We start from the raw sequence: 22,277 nt of genomic DNA, 5'->3' as shown, positions 1-22,277 counted from the left end.
CTCTTCCTATACCTGCCTTTCATAGGACAGTGTTCTGTTTTTTGTTTGTTATTGTTGTTTTGTTTTGTTTTGTTTTTAAAGATAAGGACTCATTAAGTAGCCCTGGATGGCTTTGAACTCACAGATCACAGAGATTCTTCTGCCCCCCTCCCCCCCCCGCCCCGCTTTAAAGGATTAAAGGCCAAGCGCCACCACATCGGCCAAGGACAGTGTCTTAATAAAGACCTAGCTTTGGGACAACGGTCAAATTTGTAGATTCTAATGACTCAAGCTAGACTTCATAAATGAAAATTTCCGTCGGGGGCATCAGAACGTTATTCCACAACCTTCTGGCGAATTTAGTGTCTGTCTCTGTCTAATAAACTGCCATATGCAACCTATGTGTTTGCACATTTTTTAAAGGTGAAGTTTAATTAATCACTTCTGCCAGCATTATAATATGATGCAGATGGAGGAAGGGCGCGCATCACTGCCAGCACTGGCTTGTCAGCCTGATGCAGTCACACTGAGGTCCATGTCACCGTGCCTGTTATTCTCAGAAGCGGTCGAAAAGCCTGGAACCACTCTAGATCCTGGCGCCAAAGCCCAATTAGCCGACCCCAAATCCCAGAGGGAGTAATCAATCCTGCTGGAATTTCACGCGACCCGCCCCTCTGTCACCATTGGCAATGGCAGGCACCGCCTCAAGCTAGCGTGGCAGGAAAAGGCGGGACTTCCGGATCTCGAAGCCAATGTCCACGCGGGAATCAGCCAGTTACGCAGCCCTTTCTATCACGTGATATTAAGGGCCAATGACAGTGTGCAGCCGAGGATTCACGCGCCTCCGTTTCCATTGGCAACCCGCGGCTTCTAAACAACCTACTTTCCTCAGGTCCCAGGCGCCGGCCTCCCAGTTTCCTGTGTGATCCCGCCACCGCCATGGTGAGTATCCGCTCCGCTCCGCTCCGCTCCGGAGAGGCCCTGCTAGGGATGGGACCACGAGCGGGGCCGAGCGGGCCGGGCCTCGGTGGAGAAGGGAGGCTGGCATCACCTCGGCCGAGCAGCGGTGAGATCATGCTTGGCTTTCTCCGGCCTGGTCCCCTCGTCCTCAGCCGTCCGAGCAGGCGCACACCTGCCCTTGGGAATGGTTCACGGGCTGGTGCCAACCTTCCGTGTGAGCTTGGTTGAGTCTAACTCTCTGCAGCCCCTTATTATACAGCGGATTCGATGTGGGTGGTATTTCCTTTGTTTGGACTTGTGAAGACTGTTAGGCTAGACTGTAGCTCCGTAGGAGAGAGTTCGGCTTGCCTTGAAACTCCTAAGACTGGGAAGAACGCACCAGTTCATTCAACAGCTTGCCCGTTTAAGTGGTTGTCTGTGGATAAAAGCTCGTTATTGAGAGTACTGCCCAGCAGTCAGGATTCCTAGTAAGCCCGCACTTTGTGTACACCTGAACAAAATAGATCACTGCTTCACCTTCCTGAGCTTAGAACTAGTGCTGCTTCTCTAGATTTCAAAGACGAGAAAATAATGCTAGTGGTGCCAGGAAAAAAAAAAAAAAAAGTGCTTGAAGGAGACCCCTGTACAGCGGAGGTTCCCCCTCGGACCCGGATTAGGCACGAACCACACCCAAACACCTGTGCTCACAGAGAGATCATTTATTAAGCGGGGAAGAAAAGTCAAAGTGGCTGCTTTCTGATTCAGGCAGTAAAAGGGAGCTCTGTGTTAGAATGGGCTACGATGCCGCTGTATATTTTGATTTGGCATGCTAATTAGGTGAAGGGGCTTTTGACTGAACTTTTTTTTTTTACACTTTTTAAATTTTATGTATTATGAATGCTGTGTTCTGTCTGCATGGATGTCTGTAGGCCAGGAGAGGTCACCAGATCTCATCATAGATGGTGGTGAGCCATGTGGTTGCTGGGAACCCAGGACCTCGGTGCTCTTAACCTCTGAGCCATCTCTCCAGCACCTGATTGCTGGACTTCAATAGTTTAATAGTTGTACCTTGACAGTTAGCCTCACGAGGGGAAAGTGGTGGCTAGCTTTAAGAATGCAAGACAGAGGGAGTGGGAAGAAGAGCAAGGCCCGCCAGAGCCATGCTTGCCACACTTGAGCTGACCAGGGTCCCTTCAGTACTTGTTTGTGTTCTTACTCTTTTCTGTCAGTTTGACAACTAACACTTGGCAATTGGGCGTAGATGATTCATTAGTAAATTGAAAGTTATACAAGGGTTGGTAAAATTACTCATAAATTAATGCACATAAAATAAAAACTTTTAAGCAGTAGCTCCACTCTCCTGTTTGGCTGCTAGCCGAAGCTTTTTTTTTTTAACCTCCAGACAATGATGGGGCAGCATTCTGGAGGCAGAGAAAGGTGGATCTCTGTGAGTTTGAGGCCAACCTGGCTTACAGAGCAAATTCCAGGACAGCCAGTGCTACACAAAGAAACCCTCTCAAAAAAAACACCCTTAAAGATTTCATAATGCATACAATGTATTTAAAATCATATTTATGCCTCCCAGATTGATCTTGTACCTCCTGTTGTTTTTTAAACCTACTTTGTATATGCTGCCCATACAGTTATGGGTGTGAGACCATCCACTGGAGCATGATCAACCACCATGGGCCGTACTCTTACAAGGAACTGACTTTCCACCCTCCACATGCCATTGACTGTCCATAACTCCTCAGGAGTGAGGTCCCATAGATCCCTCCTGCCTCCCTGGTAGGCTGTTGGTTGGCCTGACTGTGCAGGCAACCACAGTTGTGAGTTCCCAGCATAGCAGTCCTACCATGCCTAGAAGACACTTTTGATCTGATCCTATGGATCCATCTCTTAGTCCTTTGCTTCCTCTTCAGAGATAGTTTCTGTGCCTTGGGAGAGGGGTGTGGTAGAGCTATCCCAGCCGTGGTAAGCCTACTTATTCTCTGTACTCTGACCAGTTGTGCCTGCTTTAACCACCATCATCATTGCACAAAGAACCTTCTCTGATCAGCTCTGAGAGCTGCATTTACCTATGCAGCATCTTGATTTGGTTATTTTAAGACAGCATCTGGCTTATTACAAAGACTAGTGGCTATTTTCAAACCAAATATACTTTTTTAAGGCTGTTATTTGGAAAGGTGAAGTTTCTGTGATAGAAATCTGAAAATCAGTGTATTAAAGACTGCAGATGTTTTAATTCCCTCTCACATGACAGTCTTCTCTGTGGTGGATATTGCTTTAACTATGCAAAGATGTCCTGCATTAGTTTCACCCTGCCTGCCTAAGGCACCTGATTGGCTTAATAAAAAAAGCCAGTAGCTATGCAGTAGAGGGATAGGAGGAGGAATCTAGGCTTGAGAGGAGAGAAGAGAAAGAGGGAGAAAAAGAGGGTGAAAGAGAGGTAGCCACCTGAGGGCAGACAGACAGACAGACATAGAAGAAAGCTGAAAAGTAGGACACACAGAATGAAAGAAAGGTAAAATGCCCCGAGACAAAACATAGGTGAAGAGAAACATGTTAAATTAGGTTATAAGAGCTAATGGGACAACCATAAGATAAGGCCAAGCATTCATAACTAATATTAAGTTGCCTGTCATGATTTGGGAGCTGGTTAGTGATCCAAAAGTGTAGATGGAACGGCGGGCTGCGTCCCACCACCCGGCTAGCTTTACCCAAAATAATTAAACGGAAATTGTATTTATTTAAACACTGCTTGACCCATTAGCTCTAGCCTCTTACTGGCTAACTTTCACATCTTGTTTAACCCATTTTTTTTCGAGACAGCGTTTCCCTGTAGTTTCTAGAGCCTGTCCTGGAACTAGCTCTTGTAGACCAGGCAGGCCTCGAACTCACAGAGATCCGCCTGCCTCTGCCTCCCGAGTGCTGGGATTAAAGGCGTGCGCCACCACCGCCTGGCTTAACCCATTTTTAATAATCTGTGTTGTACCAATCCCAGTTCCCTCTCTCTCCCCTCTTCCCACCCCCATCCCACTCCTCTTCCACTCCTCAGAGGAGTAAGACCTCCCTTGGGGAGTCAACAAAGTCTGGCATGTCAAATTGAGGTAGGACCAAGTCCCTCGCCCCTGTACCAAGGCCCTGTACCTCAATTTGACATGCCAGACTTTGTTGACTCCCCAAGGGAGGTCTTACTCCTCTGAGGAGTGGGATGGGGGTGGGAAGAGGGGAGAGAGAGGGAACTGGGATTGGTATGAAAAATGAAAAAATATTAAAGAAAAAATACCCATACCTCTTTGGATTACTGCTGTTCCTGAGAAGTAGTCATATTTGACTTCAGGGAAGTTCTAGCAGAGTAGGTTGGGTAGGTAGGGGGAAGAGAAGACGACAACTTGATATACATCTAGTACACAGTATCATCATATCATCACTGGTTTTTTGTTTTTACTTTTTATTCCCTATTTTTTTTTTTTGAGACCAGGTCTTTTTGTGTAGCCCTGGCTGGTCTAAAGCTTACTATGTCGATCAGATTAATCCCAAACTCAGAGATCTGTCTCTGACTCCGAAGTGCTGAAATTAAAGGAGTATGTCACCACACCTGGCCCAACAAAGTCTTGTTTATTTTCATTTTTAGTTTTGTTATGTGACCTTCAAGACTAACAAATTCTCTCCTTTTCAGGCAGAGTTGGGCCTAAATGAGCACCATCAGAATGAAGTTATTAATTACATGCGTTTCGCTCGTTCAAAGAGAGGCTTGAGACTTAAAACAGTAGATTCCTGCTTTCAGGACATCAAGGAGAGCAGGTATCAAGAGATTTTAAGGCCTTACTTCTCAAAACTGTGGGTCGTATAACTGAATGAATGTGTATTCCTAGAAAATTTGGCAGTAATAAAAGGTTTCTGAAAATGTAATCACTAAAAACTAGCTCATAATTAAATTCATAATGAATCTGAAGTGTTCTGAAAGCACTTGCCAGTGTTTAGTCATGTGATGACTTCGCTGCAGCCCGGGTTCTGGCCACACTACAGGCACATTTGCACTGCACAAGTGCAAGCTGCCCGGAACCCTGGCTTAGACTATGGTATGCTTTGAATTACAGCAATTTTACTGTACATAGAAATAGTCTGCTCTTACGGAAACATAATGTTTTTTAATTATAACAAAGGTAGTATTTTCTTATCATCATTCCTCAGCATGTATCAAACAGTATCTCTGGAGTCTATTGTGTTAGAATCTTTGATTTTAAGAATTGTTATTTGAGTTGTTGAGTTTTATTTAAAAAAAAAAAAAAGAAAGTGAATTTTGGTTTGGGATAAAGATAGAATTTCCAACCATTTTTGAAATTTTTGCTATTTAGTACTATGTATTTTTGCAGAGCAGCTTTCTCAACATTGATGGTTGTAAAATCAAATTATCAATCAACTCTGAAAAAATGTTGAAGGTATGCTCTGTCCTTTATTATCAAATACTCAAATAAGCACATAAATACTATAAAATAAACACATTCATTTCCTTATATGAAAAATTGCTTTCAGCTTTAGTAAATGGCAAATTTTATGTATACCAAAGAATTGTTTTAAGGAAAAAAATCTATTTTTCAGCTTTTCAAGATAGGGTTTCTCAGTATAACAGCCCTGGCTGTCCTGGAACTCACTTTGTAGATCAGGCAGGCCTCAAGCTCATAGAGAGTTCTGCCTTTGTCTCCCCAAGTGCTGGGATTAAAGGCATGTGCCACCACACCTGGTTTGTTTTAAGAAAACACTTTATGATTTTTAATTAATAAATTTGTGTACTTTATATACCTGTGTACCTGGTCTTGTGAAAATTTCTCAAAAAAGAAAGGTCCTGAGTGGATAAATTTAAACTCTGATTAGGAAATCAGAGAAAAACATGGATTCTTTGTGGTAGCTAGCATGGGGTTGCTAGTACAGAAACCACAGCAGTGATTGAGAGAAACTCCACTATGTTCCATGGATTTGGAGAATTAAATAGTTGTGGGGTGACAGTAATAGTATCTTGTCAGACATGTACATGGTAATCGTTGTATACTGGAAAGTTTCAGATAAACACTGTGAAGGACTTATGTATCAAATCTTCCATAACATTAATTTCTTAAGTGATTTCTTAAAAGAGCAAAGCCATATGACATGGCAGTTATGAGCCTGTGCTGTTCATTTAGAAGAATTAGGAGAAGGAAAAATAGCACAAAACACTTACTTGGTAGTTATTATTAGTTGATTTGAAGCAAAAGTTGGTAAGTTTGCTGGCCCAATAATGAAAAGTAAATGTTTAATGTCATGTCCGATGTAAGAAGAAAAGGCCTCCGGGTTGACTATAGCTACTGTGGAAGTCATCAGCCTTGGACTAGTTTCTGTTCAACTAATTAACCTAATCTGGCGATTTGGTTTATTAGTCCCAGTGAATGAAAACAATATAACTGGCAAAAATATGGTATAGTTTATTAAAGAATATAGAAAACACTAATATTTTAATAAAGACTATGGAATTAAAGTATTATGTTCTTTAAAATGGCTGTATTCTTCTGGTTAAATGATAATAGATAATTATACATTGAATACTACTTAGTGGAATATATTGCTTTATTTATTATCAATTTGAGCATAGTTATACTAAGACTAAGTGTAACTGACCCTTGCTTTATTTTGTGTGTTTGGAAGAAAAGAAAAGGACAAAGGTGAGCTAATTGTCTGAGGGCGGAGACTGGAGGAACAAAGCTGGGAGTGGCAGAAACTATGTTACTGTGACTGTCACTGGGAGTAGGAGGTGTGTACGGACGCCAGCTCTTGGTCATGTTGGGTGTAGTCCCCCACAATGGACCCACAGGCAGGTCTCTTCCACCCTCTAAGCTCTGTACAGTTAGGGGATTGAAGATGACGGCTCATTCCCTGAAATTCCTTTCCAACCCAAGTATCTCCAGTGAAAGTAGGTTTTAATGCTGCTGTTGATGGAGACATTAATTTTTGTGGTGTCATAGTAGTACTTTAAGATGTTAGATTTTATTTCATTTTGCGTCCCTAAACTGCTAAGAAAATTTAATATACAACTTTGGTTTATGTCTCATAGGCATCTACTAACATTTAAGTGATTCACACTATTACTAAAATGCTAGAGAACTGACAGAAAATAGGTGACCTTTTAAAAAAGATTTGTGTATTTATTACGGATACAGTGTTTTGCCTGCAGGCCAGCAGAGGGCACTAGATCTCATTACAGGTGGTTGTGAGCCACCATGTGGGTGCTGGGAGTTGAACTCAGGTCCTCTGGAAGAGCAGCCAGTGCTCTTAACCGCTGAGCCATCTCTCCAGCCCCCAGGTGGCTTTTTAAGTTTCTAAATGTGATAATACTAATTTAGAGGAGTATAAGTAAAAAATAATAGTAATGAAAAGTTAAAAAAGTAGATGAAAGTTTAGGAGGTGTTTCTCAGCATGTAGTTGTATTTTAAAGTTAATGCATTAAATTATCCACAATCTAATCGTTTTAATAAGTCTCTCCCAGAGAGGTTTTCCTCTAATCTCTTATTTAAATGTCCTCTTGTGGGTTTCTGATTTCAGTTGTATTTTGTAAGTTGCTCCTGTGATTAGTTAGCCATTGGACTCTTAACTGTTTTCAGACTGGTAGAGGAGACGTTCACCGTGGATGAGGTCACAGAAATCCTGAGTGGGCTGCAGGCTGTGGTACACAGTGAGGTGGAGTCTGAGCTCATCAATACAGCCTACACCAATGTGCTACTCCTACGGCAGCTGTTCTCACAAGCTGAGAAATGGTACCTAAAGCTACAGACAGACATCTCTGAACTTGAAAACAGGTAAAATTTGTACCTATAGTTGAGATATAGAGACCCAAGCATGATCTTAAAAGTTAGCAAATACCTTTGTTACTGCTTTCCTTGGGCTGGGTGTGAGACAGTGTGGGTGGAGTGGCAGTAAAGCCCAGCTGTAGTGAGGGGCTGTGGGCTGCTTTCCTGCAGCCCTGCTCCTGATCGCCGGGCTAGCTTGTACCCTGAAATAATTACACGGAAACTGTATTCTTTTAAATACTGCCTGGCTCATTAGTTCTAGCCTCTTATTGTCTAATTCTCACATCTTGCTTTAACCCATATCTAATAATCTATATAACACCATGAGTGGTGTCTTACCGGGAAATATTCAACATGTCTGACCTGACAGCTGGCTTCATTGCATTTCTCTCCCTGAGGAGAGGCACGGCAGTCTGCCCCAGAGAGGTGAGGCATGGCAATTTATTAACTTCCCTTCCCAGCATTCTGTTCTGTCTACTCCGCCCACCTAAGGGCTGGCCAATCAAATGAGCCAGGCAGTTTCTGTATTAACCAATGAAATCAACTCAAACAGAAGACCCTCCCACATCATTAGATGGTCCCTAGATGGTCACTAGATGGTCCCTTGAACAGCACTCAAAGCCCTCTTAAAGAAATTCTGTTTCCTTGGCCAGCCGGTGGTGGCACATGCCTTTAATCCCAGCAGTCAAGAGGCAGAGACAGGCACATCTCTGTGAGTTTGAGAGCAGCCTGGTCTACAAGAGCTAGTTCCAGGACAGCCAGGGCTGTTACACAGAGAAACCATGTCTCTAAAAACCGAAAAGAAAAGAAAAAGATACTCTGTTTCCACCATTCTTAGGTACTAAAAAAGCATTTGAACTACATAAAACTGCTTTTCAATCTATTTAAAGTAATGATTCCTTACAGCATCTTTGGTAGGTAGTATAATTAGTATTACAGTGGTCTTGATACACAGAAGTAAAGATTGGAACTGTTGAAAATGTATTTTGAGTATCGTTTCCATTTATTCAGACTATAGCATTGCAAATTCGTTTCTAGATAACTGCATTTGAAATCATACCTTAGGAAAGGTAAACTATAAAAGGCTTTTTTTAAAAAAAAAAAAAAAGTTTTACAATATTGAAAAGCTCCTAAATTCAAAAACCTCTAGTAAGATCAGTGAAGTTAAAACTTATCTTGAGAAATAGCATGCCAGTTGGGCATCATGGTTCACACCTTTAATTTCAACACTTGAGAGGCAGAGGCAGACAGCCTCTGTGAGTTCAAGACTGCTAGGGCTATATAGAAAGACCCTGTCTTAAAAACAAAAAAATACATGCCAGAAGTCAAGAAAGACTCACTGCTAAGCCCTGCAAGTTGTTCTCCAAACAATCTCTCCTCAAGTGGAAAATGGTGAGCAAACATAAGGACAGTTCCCAAGCGAGGATGGACACTCACTTGGCTTCTGCGGCTGCCAGTGGCTGGTGAGAACATGCTGAGTGCTGATGTGTGAAGAAGACAGAAGAGTGGTCTCTGAGACAGCACATCTATCATGGTGGATCACTGGGGGCTTGTTCACACCACCTATATTTCCATGGAATTGCCAGTATTCTTGCTCAGTAGATGCTGTGGACTAATTTCATATCCAAGACAACTGTATCACAAATCGGACTCTTTCTCAGGTAACAGTAAATATTGTGCAATAGAGAAATCATGCTGTACCTCAGAAATACAGAAAAATAGAATTGTCATTCATATATGTATTGGCACTGCTCTTTATGTATTACTACATATATCATGTACCTACCAAGTACAAAGTACCAAGAGCTGCAGATGATTCAGATTTGCTTACAGGGATGTAAATTACCATTAGTAAATAAATATCAGTTTTACACAGTCTTATGCTTCTCTCACAAGCACGTGGTAGGCTGGTTCTTGTGAAGTCTATTGTCAATGAATATTCTCTTAAATCTGCTTTTATTCTTCAGAGAATTATTAGAACAAGTGGCTGAATTTGAAAAGGCAGAATTTACATCTTCAAATAAAAAGGTAATTTTTATAATTTCTAAATCCATATTTTTGCATGCATGGTTATGTGTAAATGTGCTTGCCTGCTTGTGTGTATATGGTTGCACATGTGTACAGCTGCCTGTGCATATGTTTGTGCTTGCATATGGAGGCCAGATGTTGATGAAGTGGCTTCTTTACTGAGGCAGAAACTTTTACTAAACTTAGAGGTCACCAATTTATCAGCAAGTCAGCTTTCCCTAGGAATCCCTTGTCTCTGTCTACTGCTATGAGCCCAAAGATTACAGGTAGGTCATCATGCCTACCTGGTTTTTTATGGGGGTATTAAGAATCCAAACTTACATTCTCAAAGGTCCCCGGGTAAGGGTCTCATGCAAATCAGGCCACAGGGGACGCAGAGTATGAACAACTGCATAACAAACAAGCTTTATTTATTATGACTATTTATACAGACTAAAAATCATTACCTCAATTCTGAAACCCCCTTACCCACGTACATGATCATGAGAAACTCATACCTCACCTTGCAAGAAACAGTATCTCAATAAATAACAGCAATAAAAATAAAGAGAAGTACATAGAAACAAGGCAAAAAGTATACAGAAGCAAAGCACTTCTTTAATCTGTATCTGGTAGAGCGTGAAGAACTGAGTTCAAAGGCCACTTCCTTATCCAGGGTACAGATTCTGACAGAACGTTTAAGAAGTGGGCAGAGAAAGTTTGCTTTCATCTATGCTTGGTTTGCCAAGCAACCGTTTCCCAACCTGGTCTCATCTGTCCCAGGAGGAGCCTGCCCTCTAAGCCAGTTCTGTGTCTTCACAATTCCTGCAGTCCAGCCTGAATCCCAGGTCTGTAAACCCTTCATTCAGCTGATGCAGAGCATATACTTTATGGTGGTCACCCTTGTGGTTATATCCTGACTCTGCTTCCTCACTGTGTGCTATAGGCAGATTACAAGACAGCAGATTACAAGTCTGGTTGTTTTCTAAGCTGTGGCATCCCTCACTAGGTACACCATAAATCATAAATAGTTCCTCTTGTCAGACAGCTAAACACTACTGAGATGAGTCCATGTATAGAGACACAGAAAACATTTTCTAATAACTTTTTGGAACATATTTCTGACTAAGGAATTTTAACTATTATTAAATATTATTATTTAAATATTATTTAAATATTATTTAAATATTAACATATTTCTAACTAAGGGGTTAGAGGGCTACTAAAATATCCAAATATTTGTGGTAAGTTCTTGTTCATCTATAATTCCTCAGTCATTACAGCTTCATGGTATAAGGTACACATAGAAATTATTTTAAGCTACCACAGATGAAAATCTAGCACAGTCCTAGAGGCTAGATGTTTTTATCAAGTCTGGCTATGAGCTCCTTGTCTCCCTGCTTTCCATCTGTGTTAATAAAAAGGTACAGGGAGGTTGGGTTTCTTTGGGCAGGGCCGGGGGCAGGGTTGCCTGTTTGTTTTTGTTTTGTTGTTTTTTGTTTCTGGTTTTGAAGACAGGGTTTCTCTGTGTAACAGCCCTAACTGTCCTGGAACTTGTTTTGTTGACTAGGCTGGCCTCAAACTCACAGAGATCCTCCTGCTTCTGCCTCTCGAGTGCTGGAATTAAAGGCGTGCACCACGATGCCCGGCTGGGTTTCATTTTTATTTCTATCATTATTGAGCTTCATAGGGCACATCATAGGCACTGGACGTAACAGAACCGCTGCATCTGTGGAGCTGAAGTCTTGGTGGATTGTTTATGGATTATATCTTCCATTTAGAAAGTGCAAATGTTTAATGATTCTTGCTTTACTCTGGTGATTTTAGATTGGTTTCTTCATTTTGTTACAGCCCATCATAGATATCACAAAGCCTAAACTTATTCCAATTAATGAAGGTGGAACAACAGAACTGCTAAACAAGGTAATAGTCTCATCATTTTGAGAAATGGGAGAACCGTGGTTCTGCCCCTTGCAACCCCATTTTCTGTACAGTGCTAGGGTAAGAGAAATAGTCTTGACACAGTTTTACTGAATGAAACCCAGTGTCCAGAAGAGGGCGTGCTTGCTTTGTAGAGTCTGAAGTGACCCGTAGAACTTTTCTCAGTTCAGTGTAGGGCAGGGAATTTTGTACTATGTTGTTCTGGTGTGCATTTGAAATTTGTGATCCACAAAAATGTATGGGTTTTTTTAATGCTTAGAGAAGTTATTAGTGTAAAAATAAATTTTTCTCAACTCCCATATTCTTGGCATTATGCGTGTCAGATTTTGTTGTACTTAAAAAAGCAGTACAGTACCTGCACACTCTCAAGACTGTTACCATTCCATTGGGAAGTAGGAACTGACATTTCCAGAAGCAGAAATGAGAGACCTAAAGGGTTCTGTGGGTGGTATAGTGATGTGTGGATGTGAGGAGATAAGAATAGGCGTTTGAATGAGACAGCCTCCCTGCTGGGTCTTAAAGATAAACACAGGTTAAGTTAAAGGGGGCTTGTTTGGCAAGGGAGCAGAATGGCTACTGGCCAGAGGTAGAAGGTTGGCATGACTTAGAAATACAAAGCACAGGGTCTTCTAAGCAGTCCAGCATTATATCAGAGTAAAATGCAAAATCAGAATGGTCAGGGAGGTACATCTCATATCAAAACTGTTTGGCCTCCCTCCCCTCAGAGCCATGCAGAAGCTGGAGTACTGGGTACTAAAATGATGAAGGTAGTGTGATTTCAGGGTTAAGTGGCAGCAGTGTGACCAAGAACAGGCCCAAGTTGCAGAATCGGAAAGCTAGGTAAGAAAGGAGAATGGCTGAAAACAGAGAAGAGAAGAAGAAAAGGTGTTTCTGAGGGAAAGGCAACTGTAAGTTGTAAGCTGAACTTGATTCACAGCTATGGGGTTGGGACAGGCTTTACGAAAACAGAATTTTACTCCTAACCAGGGCATTTGAATTTTTGAGCCATTGTATAATTTTGATTATTTTTTAAAGTGAAACAAGCAGTGATCATTTCAAGTGGCAAACATATTTTGGTTAAAATAATAAAATTTGGGGGCTGGAGAAAGGGTCCAGTGGTTAAGAGCACTTGCTTCTCTTGTAGAGAACCTAGGCTCAGTTCCCACCACCCTTGTGGTAACTCAAGGCCATACATAACTCCCTTTCCAGGATATCTGATGCCCTCATCTGGTTTCCACAGACACGCACATTGTATATACACATACATGTAAGCAAAACACTCCTGAATAAAGTCAAAATAAATCTTTAAAATAATAACATTTGAATTTACTCACAAAGGAAATTTTAAGACTTCAACAAGAGAATGAGAAATTAAAGTCAAGGCTGAAGACCATTGAAATACAGGTAACTGAGAAATCCTCCAATACACTTATTGAAGAATTAACCTAGAAAGTAAAAGTTAAGTGAGTGTATCCTGGTTACATTTGATTATAGGCTACAAATGCTTTGGATGAGAAGTCAAAATTGGAAAGGACACTTCAAGATTTACAGCTTGAGCAAGGAAATGAACAGGTAAAACAGTTTTATCTATCTTTTCCACATCTTCTAAAAATAAAATTAGAAACTTTAGTAATAACCACTGTTCCTCATGCTCTGTCTGTTGTCTTACATTAAGATGCCCTGGCTCAGAAACTCCATCCTTTGTTCATTTCCTAGGGATGAGTCACAGCCCACGGGACTAGCATACATTAGAGATTTTAATGACAAGCAAGAAGTTCTTAAATTTATTATTGTTAATTTTTCTCCTTTCCCTCCTATACCCAATTAGAATTGAGGCAGGGGAGGGGGTGGAATAAAGGAAGTGGAGGAAAATTTACATTTGGGTTTCATTACTCTGGATGTTACTTGAGTTTTCCTTGGAAGAGGTTACAGTGAGAGGGATTGATTGGTTCCAGGCTTCATTTATGCAGCATGCTGTGGGGATACAGCAACATCCAGAGTGGTAGCTCTGCAAGCCTCCCTCAGAATAATAATTGAATATTGCTCCACCTGCTGGATGTTCATTAGTGTATCATTGCCTCTCCCACTGAGTGTGACATGGTATTGTGATTTGATATGAGCAAGGCCATGTAGTGAATTTTCAGTGTAGATTCGTCTTTTTGTTGTTTTGTTTGTTTGTTTTTGACTGTTTCTCTGGGTAGCTCTGGTTGTCCTGGAACTTACTCTGTAGACCAGACTGGCCTCAAACTCAGAGATCCCTACCTCTGCCTCCTTGAGTGCTGGGATTAAAGGCTTGTGCCACCAACCCCTGGCATAGAATTGTCTTTTCCATGGTTGTCATTGTAAATGTCTGCCAGTCTTTAAATCTACCTCTGTATATTTTTCTTTTTCTCTTTCCTAACATTTTTTTTCTTCTTATGGAATGGGTATTGTGCCCAGAGCCTATATATGCTAGGCCAGCGCTCCTATGCTGAGGTGTATCCCCAGCCTTCATTAGATTTTGTTAAACTTTATTCTGAACATGCAAACATACAGAGAGTAGTATAATGAACCCCCATGAAACCACTACTCAGCTTTACAATCATCAGGCACGGCCAGACTGGCTTCATTCCTACTTACACTTTCTTCCCTTCATCTGTGTCTTTTTGAAGCAAGTCTCAGGTGTTATTTTTTCTGTAGATACTTATTCTTATTGACATTATATTTCTTACATGGCTAAGGAAAAATGTGTGTGTTTCCATAAGAAGGTGAAGATTCTTTTTTCACTTTCTGTGAAGAACTGTGATAGAATTTTAATGGGGATTGCATTGAATCTGTAGATTGCTTTTGGTAAGATGGCCATTCTCACTCTATTAGTCCTGTTGATCCATGACTGTAGGAGCTCTTTCCATCTTCTGGTGCCTGCTTATTCAATGTTTTTATGCAGTGTCTTAAAGTATTTGTTATGCAAGTCTTTCACTGGCTGGGTTAGAGTTGTCCCAAGATATTTTATTTATTTTTGAGACTATTTGAAAGGTACTGTTTCCCTGATTTCATTTTTGGTTGGTTATCAGTTATTCATAGGAAAGCTACTGGATTTTGTGTTAATTTTGTATCCTACTACTTTGCAAAAAAAAAAAAAAAACTATAAAATTTTCCTTGTGGAGTTTTTAAGGTTTTTATATAGAGAAAAATAAAATAAATAAAATACTTGGACTTCTTCCTTACCTATTTGTATCCCCTTGTTCTCCTTCAGTTGTCTTATTGTTCTAGCTAGAACTTCAAGTTCTGTATTTGAATGGGTATATTTGAAAGAGTGGACATCTTTGTCTTGTTTCTGATTTTAATGATATTTTGAATTTCTCTCCATTTGGGTTGGTGTTGGCTATGGGCTTGATGTAAAATGTTTTCATTATGTTGAGATACGTCCCTTGTATTCTAGGACTTTTATATGAAGGGGTGTTGGATTTTGTCGAAGGCCTTTTCTTTATCTAATGAGATAATCCTGTGTTTTTTATCTTTCAGTCGGTTTAAGTGGTGGATTACATTTCTTGATTTATAAATGTTAAATCATCCTTATATCTCTGGAATGAAGCCAATGTGATCATGGTGGATAATCTTTTGATATGATTATGGATTCAGTTTACAAATATTTTATTGAGAACCTTTGCATCTATGTTCATAAGAGATATTGGTCTATAGTTTTCTTTCTTGTCGTTGGGTCTTCTTTTGATTTGGGTATCATGGTAATAGTAGCTTTTTGAAAAGAATTAGGAAATGTTCCTCAGTTTCTATTTTTGCAGAATAATTTGAGGAGCAGTGCATTAATTCTCCTTTGAAGGTCTGGTTTCTGTATTTAATCCATCTGGCCCTGGACTGTTTGGTTGGGAGACCTTTCCCTGCTCCCCTGAGACAGGGTTTCTCTGTGTAGCCTTGGCTCTCTTAGAACTCACTCTGTACACCAGGCTGGCCTAGAACTCACAGAGATCTGCCTGCTCTACCTCCCAAGTGCTGGGATTAAAAGTGTGTGTCACTGCTGCCCGGCTGGTTGGGAGACATTAATTATTGCTTCTATTTCACTAGGGTGATGGGTCTGTTTAAATTGCTTATTTGATTTTGATTTAACATATATCAAGAAATTCTTTCACTTAGGTTTTCTGATTTGGTGGAATTCTGATTTTTAAAGTATGTCCTTATGATTCTCTGAATTTCCTTGGTATCAGTTGTAATATCACCCTTTTCATTTTAAATTTTATTAATTTGAAATTTCTCTTTCTTTTAGTTAATTTGGCTAAATCTTAGTGTTTTCTCAAATAACCAACTCTTTGTGCTATAATGTTTTGTTATGTTTCTATTTCTTGATTTCAGCCCTGAGTTTATTTCTTGACATCTATTCTTTTTTTTTTTTTTTTGTATTATTTCTTCTTGTTCTAGAGCTTCTAAATGTTTCAATAAGTTGCTAATATGTAAGCATTTAGTGCTATGGACTTGCCATAGAACTGCCTTCAGTGTCCTGTAGGTTCAGGTATGTTATGTTTTCATTTCATTCAATTTTAAAGTTTTTAATTTCCTTCTTGATTTCTGTCTTGATTTTTTTTTTTTTTTGAAACAGGGTTTTTCTGTAGCTTTGGAGCCTTTCCTGGAACTGTCTCTGTAGACCAGGCTGGTCTTGAACTCACAGAGATCCACCTGCCTCTGCCCCCACCGAGTACTGGGATTAAAGGTGTGCGCCACCACTGCCGGCTTGACTGATCTTTCATTCATTAGTGAGTTGTGCAGTTCCCATGAGTTTGTATTCTTTCTACTGTTTCTGCTGTTGATACCCAGCTTTAATCCATGGTGGTTAGATAGAATACAGGGTGTTATTTCAATTTTCTTATATTTGCTAAAACCTGTTTTTTGTCTATGTTATGTGGTCAATTTTGAAGAGATTTCCATGAGCCGCTGAGAAGAAAGTATATTCTTTAGTGTTTCAATAGATGTCCGCTGGGCTCATTTGATTTGTGATATAATTTAACACCAGGTCTGAATGACCTGTCTGTTGGCAAGAATGGGCTAAGTGGGTTATTAAAGTCATCCACTATCACAATATGAGGGTTAATATGGTTGTAGCTGTAATTGTGTTTCTTTTATGAGCTTGAATATGCTTGTGTTTGGAGCATAAATGGTTAGAATTGTAATATGCTCTTGGTGGGTTTTTCCTGTAATGAGTATATAGTGTCCTTCCCTATCACTTCTTATTAGTTTTGACTTGAAATCTACTTTGTCAGATATTAAAATGGCTATACCTGCTTGCCTCTCAGGTCCATTTGCTTAGTACATCCTTTTCCATGCTTTTATCCTGAGGTGATGTCCATCCTGATGGTGAGATGTGGTTTTTGGATGCAGCAGAAAGATGGGTCCTGTTTTCTAAACCAGTCTGTTAATCTGTGTCTTTTTATTGGAAAATTGAGACTATTAATACTGTTATTAATGAGTATTTATTGATTCCTGTTATTTTGTTCTTGTGATAGAGGTTTTTCCCTTTTTGATTTGCTGTCTGGGATTATTTATTGTGCCTTTTTGAGTGTTGTTAACCTCTCCAGTCAATTTTCCTTGTAATGCCTTCTGTAGAGCTTGACTGGTAGATTGCTTAAATTTAGTTTCATTGTGGAATGTTTTTCTGAGCTATCCATTTCTTCTACCTTGCCTTCAAAACGTGAAATTCTCTCTTCCATGTTTTGTAATCTGTTGGTGGGGCTTACTTCTGAGGTTTTAGTTTGGATTTTCTTTAGTGATTCTAGTTCCTCTTTCATGCCTTAAAATGCTTTCATTAATTTATTCAACTGTTTGTATTTTCACCTTCTTCATTAAGGCATTTGTTTATATTCTCTTTAAGGTCCTTGAACATAATCATAATTGCCGTTTTTGAAGTCCTTGTCTTGTGCATCAGCTAGATTGCATTTCTCAGCTCTGATTACCACAGGGTTCCCGGCTTCTGGATGAGGCTTGTTATACTGACTGTTCGTGGTTTTGTGCTGAGATTTTAGCATCTGGAGTTAAGGTGCTTGAAGTGCTTTTTGGTGCAGATATCTGGCTGTGTCTTCGGTGGGCGGGTGTTCCATTCTTTGTTCGCTGTTTCCTACTCTGGGTCCTGGACAAGTGGAGTCTCTGGCAGAGAGTGTTTCTGTAGGTTCAGAGTCACACAGAGGAATGGAGGTGGACTAGGAAGAATAGCTGAGAAGGACAGCATGAAGGATCTAGGGACTAGGGTCCACACCAAAAGGAAGAGTCCCAAAAACATAGATGTGGTGGGAGGCTCATGAAAGCAGGCTGCTACAGAACAAAGAATAGGCCTAGAGAGGTTGGAATGGAGACAGAAAAATAAGGATTGTTTTGTTTTTTAATTTGACTTTCAAAATGATGTGTCAGGGGCCTAGGATATAGCTCAGTTAACTAAAGGCTTGCTTAGCGAGCACAAAGCCCTGGATTTCATCCCTACTACCACATAAACCAGGCATGTTGGTGCATGCTTATAATCCTGGCACTTGGGAGGTGAAAGCAGGAGGGTAGGTGTTTGAGGTCATCTTTGGTTACAAAGCAAGTGTGAGGCCAGCTTGATTTATAAGAAACTCTGCCCCCCCCACACCTTCTCCAATGATTTGCCATTCCAACCCTCATACACATAGTGTTGTCAAATTAAGATCTCACTTCTCTCTTGTTCACTCTTAATTGTTCAGACTGAAATTCTAGCAGTTCAGAAATCCTGTTTTCTATATTTGGAATGCAGTGACTGCCGTGGGTATACCAAGGCTAAGGCTGGATTGAGCCTGCTGGCAACCCTGCTGGGACTGGCACTTACCCAAACGGGTGAGAAGAGCTATGTACACACACAACACGGCATTACTGTCTCCTTGAATGTTGGATTACTATTTTGAAACAGCTGTTATTTAGTATGTCAAGGGAAATTTACTCATGTATTTATTTTTCATAGGATTTTATAAAGGCCCATGACTTGGATGACTTGGAAAACACAGTCGCAAGCTCTTAAGAACGAATTTCAGAAACCCTTAATGATAAGACAGAGAACCAGAAGTCTTTGGAGGAGAACCTAGCAGCAGCCAAACATGACCTCCTCAGAGTCCAGGAGCAGCTGAGCATGGCTGAAAAGGTCAGGACACACCTTTGCCTGTTTTTTTCTGATTATCTAATGCATACAGTTGGAGGAACAGTTGTGACCAGATAAATGCTAGACAATGGCAGGATCGGGTTATTTTTATCCTGAGTTTTAGTCAATGTATGTTTTGAAGGCCTATTATTTGGGGGGCCCTTAATCTTCTCCTTTGTGATTCTTCTTCCTTCACATGCTGCCTCCACGCCACACCTTTGCATTGTTTCTGCTGGCTCTTCCTACAGCCTCACAGAGACCTGGGTGGCTTTTTTTTGATACATTTCTCAAAATGTTTTATATGGGAAATACATAGAGAGTAAATTCTTGACTTTAGGGTTAGATACTTTAAAATGTGTGTGTGAGGCTGGAGAGATGGCTTAGCAGTTAAAAGCACAAGCTGTTCTTAGAGAGGACCCGAGTTTAGTTCCAAGCACCCACTCTCCAGTTCTAGGAATCCAGTGCCCTCTTCTGTCTTCCATGGGCACCAGGCATTCATGTGGTAAAACAGACATACTTACAGGTGAAACACTCATATACATAAAATAAATAAGAAATCTAATTTTTTTTCAATCCTCTGTATTTTTTTTAAAAAGGATTATGGGTTGCCTAAGGGTATAGAATCCAAGACTCATGCATGCTAGGCAAAATGTTCTACTAGCTGTGCTACAGTCCTAGGAACTAAAATTTAAATTCTCACATTAAGGGCTAAAAAGATGGCTTAGTGGTTTAAAAGCTCTTGGAGAGGATTTGGGTTTGGTTTCCAACACCCACATCTGATGGCTTACGACTGCTCATAATTCCTGTTCTCTGCATGAAGTGTAGTTTATATAAACTCACACTGTTATATACACATACAATTAAATAAAGAAGAAATGAATACTTTTAAAGACATTCAAGTTAAAAACCCTTCTCCTTGAGTTTTTAGACTTGGGGATTTAAAAAACTATTGTATCTATTTTCACATGAAAGTTAGTGTGACATACAGGTTCCCATATCTAGGGCAAGTGTACTCGTTAACTTGCTAACATGGTGTTGCTTGGAAATAGTACTATCTTATTAACTTCTCATTAGAATATTTTTAAAGTTCAGGTGGTTTTAATTTATACAGTATGTTTTTAAGGAAATAAGAAAATTTGTAGGCTATGTATTTTTATCACATTTGTTATTCTTTCCTTAACTATTTCTTAGTAATGGCTGACATTTTTCACAAAGCAGGAGTTAGAGAAGAAATTCCAACAAACAGCAGCATATCGAAACATGAAAGAAAATTCTTACAAGAAGAATGACCAATCAGAGACCTCCGGAAAAGCACTGGCAAGTAAGCTGGCCGGTCCACCCTGGGGCTCCTCTCCACATTGCCCTGGTACTAATAAGTCAAGCCCTGGGTAAGCCATGTTTAGTCCCACAGGGTGGGCTTTTAGGCCCAGCTAGATATTTTCCCTCACCACCACGATACTTGGTTGCTCTTGGCCAGTGGATCATTAGCAGGTAATGGCACAGAAATAACAGCTGGCCAAAGGAGCACATTATGCTCCATGGTGTTCTTCCTGGTTACTAATACCTCTGCTTGTTGGGTCATTTTTGTCATCAGTGACTTTGTCAGAGTTCTCAGTGAGGACATTTGTAAGGTCAAGATCAAGATCAGATTTGTAATGGGAGGGGGGTTTTGTTACCGTGACTCATAGTCATGTCAGCTATTCCTGATCGTCTGAGGACTGTCATAATTATACTAAACTATCATGCGGCCTGGAATCTGAAGATGTCTTAGGTGGATCTGATGGAGACTCCAGTCTTGAGTATCCACTGACCTCTGCTACCATACAATAGGGATACAAAGTGAGCAATTACACCATTCCAGACAGCTACTGGAGGTATTTCACTTATGACAGCAACAACAAAAAGGATCCTGACAATATGCTCTTAATTTTATCTCTAGATATGAATCTGAAGATAAAGACTGAAGGTTTTGTCTAGAACCTGCCACACATAAACATACACGTATCTCCATCCCACCTCAGGCATGTATTTTGAAGCCTTTTGTCATATTCTGTCCTTTTTCTAAGTTGTTTAGACTTGCTTGTAATACTAGAATTAGCATTCTTGTCTTTAGTTCTCTAACCAAGAAGAGAAAAAAAGTAATGATTTTTTTTGTTGTCCCAACAACCTGTCTGTCAAATGCTCCAGATCTCTTGCAAGTACAGTGAGATTTCTTCATGGTAGAAAAGAGTTTAGAATGGGAATAAGAGCCATCCTTTTGCATTAGTAAGAAGAGTAACCCTTTTAATGTTAAAGAAACAGTACCACCAATACTTGTACAGTCCCAGAACGTAAAGATAAATAGTAAAGTTATTAAGATTACAAATAAACCTCTTATTTTTAATAATGAAATTCTAGTTAATTTATTCTAATCTCATCATCAAATGTATAAAGTCATGGAAAATATGTTTACTGTCTGCTGTGGTCAAACAGTTTTAATCAACTATAAGGGAAAGTGAGTGCAGTAAATATGAAGACTCAGTTAACCTTGTATCTCTCTGTCACGATGCTGCTTATCAAAAGAGATGCAGGCATTTTCTTCCATCCTAACTTATCACGGGTATGTGCTGTGGATGGAGAAAGTCAGATTATCTTATGTTTTCACAGTTTAGAAAGCAGGTGGACTCAGAGTATATGCAATCTTTAGACTTATTTCCAGAATATCCTTTTAACCTGTATGTAATTACAACTCTTTCAAACTCTGACTCATCGGAAAGTCAGCGACAAGGTTCCAGGTGGGACTTTGGGTCATAGTTTGTGTGTGGTAGATAAATGGTGTTTTCAAGAGATTTTAGTATTCCTATTGGTTTGTCTTTCCTTGGCTGATCACATATGAAGTATTAGAAACAGGACACATACCTGCAATGTGTAGTGCAGTGTTGTGGTACACGAATAAATAAAGACCACAGGCAGTTAAACCTCAGAAAGAAAGCGTTACCTTTCACCTGTTAGCATGGAAGTTTTCCCATTTCTCAAAACATGTCACATCCTGTGAGAACAACCTGAGAGAGGATCTCCACCTCCACAAACAGGGAACTTATTCCCAGGAGAGCGAGCGTCCAGTCAAAACCTGCTTCTGTGCTACTCTGCTGTTTTCACACCCAGACTTTAGTACTAGCTTCGAATGTACGGTGGGGTTTTTGTAGGCTTCGTTAAAATACTAAAGGAACAAATAATAGTGAGGTAATTTCTCCCTGAAAAAGCAGGGAGGGCAATCTTAGAAGATGAGTGAATCGGCAAAAGAAGAGAAAAAAACAGAGTAACATTTCCCACACACTTTTTCTCATCCATCTATCTGTAGTTGGAGCACTCATCAGATTTTTATAGGGTGCTCACTGAGGACTCTAGTTTTACCCTGTTTTTCTTTAGCCCAACCCTAACTAAAAGTCTATTTCGTCATTTGTGGACTAGGATGTTCTGTCTAA

General features: G+C 40.2%; 1 protein-coding gene across 1 annotated transcript; it reads left to right on the top strand.

Moving 5' to 3' along the window:
- Nucleotides 1–831: 831 nt before the first annotated feature.
- Lztfl1 (leucine zipper transcription factor like 1) lies at nt 832–20,308 on the top strand. Its single transcript, XM_038322803.1, is given in 9 exon segments — nt 832–921; nt 4,601–4,725; nt 7,554–7,748; nt 9,707–9,767; nt 11,598–11,669; nt 13,026–13,091; nt 13,182–13,259; nt 18,640–18,816; nt 20,032–20,308. Coding segments are annotated over 9 exon segments (951 nt in total). The 5' UTR covers nt 832–918; the 3' UTR covers nt 20,206–20,308.
- Nucleotides 20,309–22,277: the final 1,969 nt, after the last annotated feature.

This window comes from Arvicola amphibius, chromosome 3 (genome assembly GCF_903992535.2).
Source record: "Arvicola amphibius chromosome 3, mArvAmp1.2, whole genome shotgun sequence".
NCBI classification, from domain to species: domain Eukaryota; kingdom Metazoa; phylum Chordata; class Mammalia; order Rodentia; family Cricetidae; genus Arvicola; species Arvicola amphibius.
The sequence above is the reverse complement of the archived record's forward strand: the minus strand, read 5'-3'. Positions and strand labels throughout refer to the sequence as shown.